Raw genomic sequence first — 5,413 nt, 5'->3', positions numbered from 1 at the left:
TTAGCAATAATATCATCGTTACTAACTACAATATCATCAATAGAATGATCAGTTACAGCAGAATTCTTACTATACTCACCTTTCTTTTTGATGTGATTAGATTGTACTCTTTTAATTGACTCAAAAATATGGGTCATCTAGTTTCTAATTGCAACTTGTGGAGCCTTTGTAACTTTCTCCCTTAGCGTGTTGCTAGTGAGCATTTAATAAATCATCTTTGGCCGTTAAAGAAAAAATTCACCCAAACAACATCAAACAGGATCATCCAAATATGCAATGGCGTATACTTGCACAAAAGTCAAGCAACATTGCCCGGAGAGACAAGAACTCATGTTTACTTTTACCACGGAGACGAAACATAACAAATATAGGCAGACATACACATCATCAATCAGTTTAGCTTATAAAATGCTAGTAATTATAATTATAAATATAAATAATAAATAAATCGTATACCATTATCAGATTTATTTGAGACACTGAGTATGATTTGAGAGCAGAACACAGATAATAAGATGTGATTACCAACTAACTCAGACAACAGTAGTTACAGCAGCATGTATTGCATCTGCAAGGTGAGGAACTGTCCTAGAGCTTAAGCCCGCCATGCTTATACGCCTGTGCAAATATAAAATTAACCACCTCAGAATAGCTCAAAATAATACAATGACTTTTTTAAGGATGATAAGTTATATATACTTCGATGAAGCTCGCACACAATATTCATATTCATCCTGAAGCATATAGAACGCATTGAAAGATACTTGTTTTTCCTATATGATGTTGCAACTACATGGAACTTCAATTGAAATGGGATAAGTAAGAAGTCATGAGTGAGAATCCAAATGGTGTGTTGTGCAGTGAATTGCTAGTACCAAATGAAACTAAGAAGGGGACAACTGATATATGTGAAAAACAGTCCAACTGGGTAATATTTTATGGTAACGGTAAAATGGGTAAAGTTGAAAACTTTAGGTAAAGGGGAAATGGGTAAAAAAAGGTTATATCCGGCCCATGATTTTAATTAAAAGTCTAACCACAGCACTAGCAAATACATAAAAATTGTTGGCTAGATATCCCGACCCATTTTGACCAAACCAGCCTGACAAACCCATTTTACCACGTATGGGTGGAAAGAAAATCATTACCCATCAGAAGTCATGTAAATGTGGTACTCTTTTGTCATGAAGTTCACTTGCTTTGTATTGAGCCCTGTAAATGTAAACATCCCAATTTGCTTTATAATGTGGCTCCAGTCACCAGGTGTCCCTGCAAACAGATGTAAATTTTTAATTCTCATATAGTCGTATCATCATATTTATCATATATTTCCATTAAAGTAAAAAATAACACCCCTGAAGGAACTGTAACATGGAAGATAATCTAAAAAACTATCAAAGTTTATAGGTAGATTTCACAGACCCTAAATTATAGAGTTAACATAAAGATAACCTTAACCTGTGTAGCTGAATTTATCTACTTGCATAGGTGAAAATATCTGCTTTTTAATAAGACTTACGTGAACCATATTGGCGTCCATCAAAACTTAATAAACAAGTAACAGGGTTATCAAACAGCAGTTAGAACACGTATATATCCGAGGCATGAGATATGTTTCAACTTTCAACAACCTATACTTGAAAACATTTAGATAAACAGTACCTCTAGCACGTAAAGCATCAAAAAGCTGCTTGCGCATGGTAATAATACGGTCAGCCATTGCTTTCAATTCAAGTGTCCATTCATTGTACAGGTTTCTGCATGTAGAGCCATCAAAAATTCAGAAGATTTACATTTTGCACCAAAAATATTAACCTTTTTGCTCATTAATAGAAGCCATTAACATAACTCATTACCTGTCCTTTAGGATAGTAGCAACAATTGAAGGACCATGGATAGGTGGATTTGAGTACATCGGCCTTATCACAAGTTTCAATTGGCTCTCAACCCGACTTGCCACATCAGCACTGCCACAAACCTGAAAAAATAAAATGTGTCAACACATCGGTCAAACATCAAACAAAAGATATATCTAATATTTAATGTTACAATAAAGGCTTCACTTACAATGCTCAATGCACCAACCCTCTCACCATAGAGTCCCATGTTCTTAGCATAACTTTGAGCTATAAAACATTCACCACCATCACCAACAAACATGCGAACCGATTGAGCATCTCCATCTAAACTTCCACTGGCGAAACCCTAAATATATGCATAGTGTTAATCAAAATCTTACAAAAGATGTTCTTTATTAGAAAGCCACAAAGGTGAATCTAGTACCCACCTGATATGCACTATCAAAAAATGGTAAGAGTTTTTTGGATCTAATCAATCTCCTTATTTGCTCCCACTGTTCAACTGTCGGATCGACACCAGTCGGGTTATGAGCACAAGCATGTAAAAGCACAATTGATCCAGATGGTGCAGATCCAAGATCTTCTAATAAGCCTGTTAAACACAACAGGTGTGTATCAATATCATCACAAATCACAAAACTATCTTAAATAAGAATGACAATAAAGGGCATGAAATACCCTGCATCATAAGATATTAAGATGAATAGCAAATAGATACAAGAAACCAAAATGGGAAAATAAATTATATAGTGTTTTATATATATATAGCTGTTTATAGATGAAAGATTGTTGCAAACCTTGGATATTCAGTCCACGGGTTACCGGATCATAGTAGCGGTAAGTTTTCACGCTCAAACCAGCAAGAGCGAATATTTTTGTGTGGTTTCCCCATGTTGGATTGGGAATATATATAGTACGCTGCGCATGTGAAAGTAGTAGTACAATTAGCCAAAAACATAAGTGACTGAAAGAAGAGAACATAACTTGTATTCTCTAGTAAACAAACTAAGATGTACAAACGGTGACATCCTTACTTGGTAATAGTGTTTAGCAAGAAATTCACCTCCAACTCTTAGTGACCCAGTACCAGACAGACACTGAACAGTTGTAACACGGTTGTCCCGGATAGCAGGACTGCTCAACAAAAGACATGCAAGATATCACACACAGTTAGATTGCAGTAATTTAAAATAAATACAAAAAGATATTATTCAATCATTATATATTCTGCACCTGTCAGCTCCAAGGATAAGTTGTGCACTTAATTTGTTGAAATCTGCCAATCCAACAATAGGAAGATATTCCTTGACACGAGACCTGCAAGTAATTGATGTTAGACCTTATCTGTTGTTTTTATATAACATTTTAATTGGTTGTACTTATATAAAGACTACCTGTCATTAACAAGTAGCATCTCTGCTTTTCTGACGACATTTAATACGAGAGGTTTTCCTTCCTGACATATCAAACAACAAAGCAGGGAAGTAAAAAAATTGTATTTTCTGTTTGTTTGGTAAATCAACTTTTAATCAACATAGTTGTAAGATTTCAAGTTAAAGAACTATATCAAACACATACAAGATTGAGACAGAATATTAGTACAGTAAAAGTTGTTATAAAAAAGTAACAAACAACAATTAAAGAAACTGACCTCTGTTCGATAAGCACCGACACCCAAATTTAGCTTGACAGGGCTCGGGTCTTTATTATAAGCAACTGTCACCTGCATGTGCTCATACAATAAGAAAGATTGATAAAGCTATAACGAGAAACGATCTAATTTTAAACACATGTATGTGCACAGACTTTGCTGGGATGAAATACAACACAGTAAATTACAGTAAAATAAAAAGATGTAAAACTGGCAGAGTTCCAAAAAGTAAAGGGGTCTAAAGAAGCCCTGTTTGAATTTCTTAATGTTGCATAAAAGAACTCATTACGACTATCAACACCACTGTTATGTAGATATGAATGATAATCTACGTCAACTATCCTGTCCAACTCTAAATGGAACATCCCTTTATATGTGTGAATGTGAATATAGTGTACGAATATGAACCAACACATTTTTATTAACAACAACAACAACAACAACAACAACAACAACAAAACCAATACCTCATGAGTGGTGTATGGGGAGGTGAGATGTAGACAATCATTCCTTTATCCGAGAATAAAAACAAGTCATTTCTCCACCCAGAGTGAAAACACTCTTAAAAGTAGAATCCCTCTCTCTATTCAACGGATAAAGAGATTGCTTCCGAGTGGACCTCCGGCCAACAAGCAGGAATTTTTTTTTTTTTTTTTAAGTGGTCATATAACATCATTTCTTCATAGAGTGAGGCTCAAATAACAGATCAACAAAAGGCTGAGAGCCACAGCAGTACATTATTGTTCAGTTGTCCACGTTTGATAAATAAATAAAGTTGAAGTATGAATGAAGACTCAAATTAGATACATTATGTATCATTTGTTCACATGTGAACGCTCGATCAGCTACTTACACGTAATTTTAGGGGCTTTTTAATTTCTCTAATGATCAAACTCAAAATCATAATCAATCACATATGATCTAGCTCATAATCTTATAATTCTCACGATTCTCAACTTTATGTTTGATTTCCAAAGTAACATCAAAACCTACTACTCCGTACTAAAGTCTAATCGTAAAAATGCAAAACTGAATACGGAAACCTAATTACAAAACACATACAGTACAATTTGTTACAATCATCCCTATCCATATCCATATATCAAAAAAAAATAAAAAGCTGAACAGAATCATAATTAGGTAGAGCAGTACATACCCCGAGGATCGGATCTTCGGGAGCACGAACTACGTTAGCGAAGACGGAATCACCACCGGAAGAAGTAATCGAAGATGAGATCACGCCATTGCTACCTTCGTCTTCATTAGTTACGATCAGGTGACGAGAAATCGTATTCAATCTCCGATCGGCAGCTTCAGAAATCATTTTTGCTTAAATAAGTACGGAGTAAAGTAACTAACTAGCTTGTTTACGTTTACGTTTTCGTTTTCTATTGCTTTATTATTGCACGGCTCCTTCTATTTGTTAAATGTTTGACTGTGATATATATAAGAGGATGAATGAGGTGGTGATGACGTGGAGGGAGACGGTGGGTCCACGATAGGATGATCATGATGATGATATGGAAGATCGGCACGAGAATTGAGACGTAAATTATGGGGAGTTGGCACAAACTTTAAGATGGAAATCACACATTTTTTGACATCTTGTACAGTTTTATGCATATCCTTAAACCACCCTATAGTTAGTTACCCGTCTGTTACCCGCACATTATCCGTCATTACCCGTAACTAATTATAGGTATAGGCTCATTACCCGCTTTAATTACCCGCATTCACCATGAATTTAACGGAAGTTTTAAGTTTAGTTATAGGAATTGTGGGTCCAGTGGCTTTTTATTGTTGGACTTGATGCTTTATTGCTTATACGTTGTATATTAAGAGGAGTATTGTTTTAGCCATTATAGGGAGTGTTTAATTATGAGTTAGTTATAGGATATTGGTG

At 35.1% G+C, this 5,413-nt stretch overlaps 1 protein-coding gene across 1 annotated transcript; it reads right to left on the bottom strand.

The window, feature by feature from the left end:
• Window positions 1–258: 258 nt before the first annotated feature.
• Window positions 259–4,910, bottom strand: LOC139847066 (aspartate aminotransferase, cytoplasmic-like). The gene is made up of 12 exons (XM_071836663.1): window positions 4,667–4,910; window positions 3,511–3,582; window positions 3,254–3,315; window positions 3,093–3,176; window positions 2,894–2,993; window positions 2,657–2,777; window positions 2,288–2,451; window positions 2,068–2,205; window positions 1,857–1,978; window positions 1,663–1,757; window positions 1,149–1,269; window positions 259–618 (listed from the first exon to the last, which is right to left on the bottom strand). Exons 1-12 carry the CDS (start codon window positions 4,832–4,834, stop codon window positions 534–536), a joined length of 1,332 nt encoding a protein of 443 aa, XP_071692764.1. The 5' UTR covers window positions 4,835–4,910; the 3' UTR covers window positions 259–533.
• Window positions 4,911–5,413: the final 503 nt, after the last annotated feature.

Source organism: Rutidosis leptorrhynchoides, chromosome 5 (genome assembly GCF_046630445.1).
Source record: "Rutidosis leptorrhynchoides isolate AG116_Rl617_1_P2 chromosome 5, CSIRO_AGI_Rlap_v1, whole genome shotgun sequence".
Lineage (NCBI taxonomy): Eukaryota > Viridiplantae > Streptophyta > Magnoliopsida > Asterales > Asteraceae > Rutidosis > Rutidosis leptorrhynchoides.
The sequence above is the reverse complement of the archived record's forward strand: the minus strand, read 5'-3'. Positions and strand labels throughout refer to the sequence as shown.

Bases quoted from the DNA above. Each gene is read 5' to 3' on its own strand.
- LOC139847066 (XM_071836663.1), bottom strand. From the start codon at position 4,834: ATGATTTCTGAAGCTGCCGATCGGAGATTGAATACGATTTCTCGTCAC. The intron at 1,979-2,067 runs GTAAGTGAAGCC...TTATTTTTTCAG, and splicing joins GGGTTGGTGCATTGAGCATT to GTTTGTGGCAGTGCTGATGT. The intron at 1,758-1,856 runs GTAATGAGTTAT...CTCTACATGCAG, and splicing joins GCTACTATCCTAAAGGACAG to AAACCTGTACAATGAATGGA.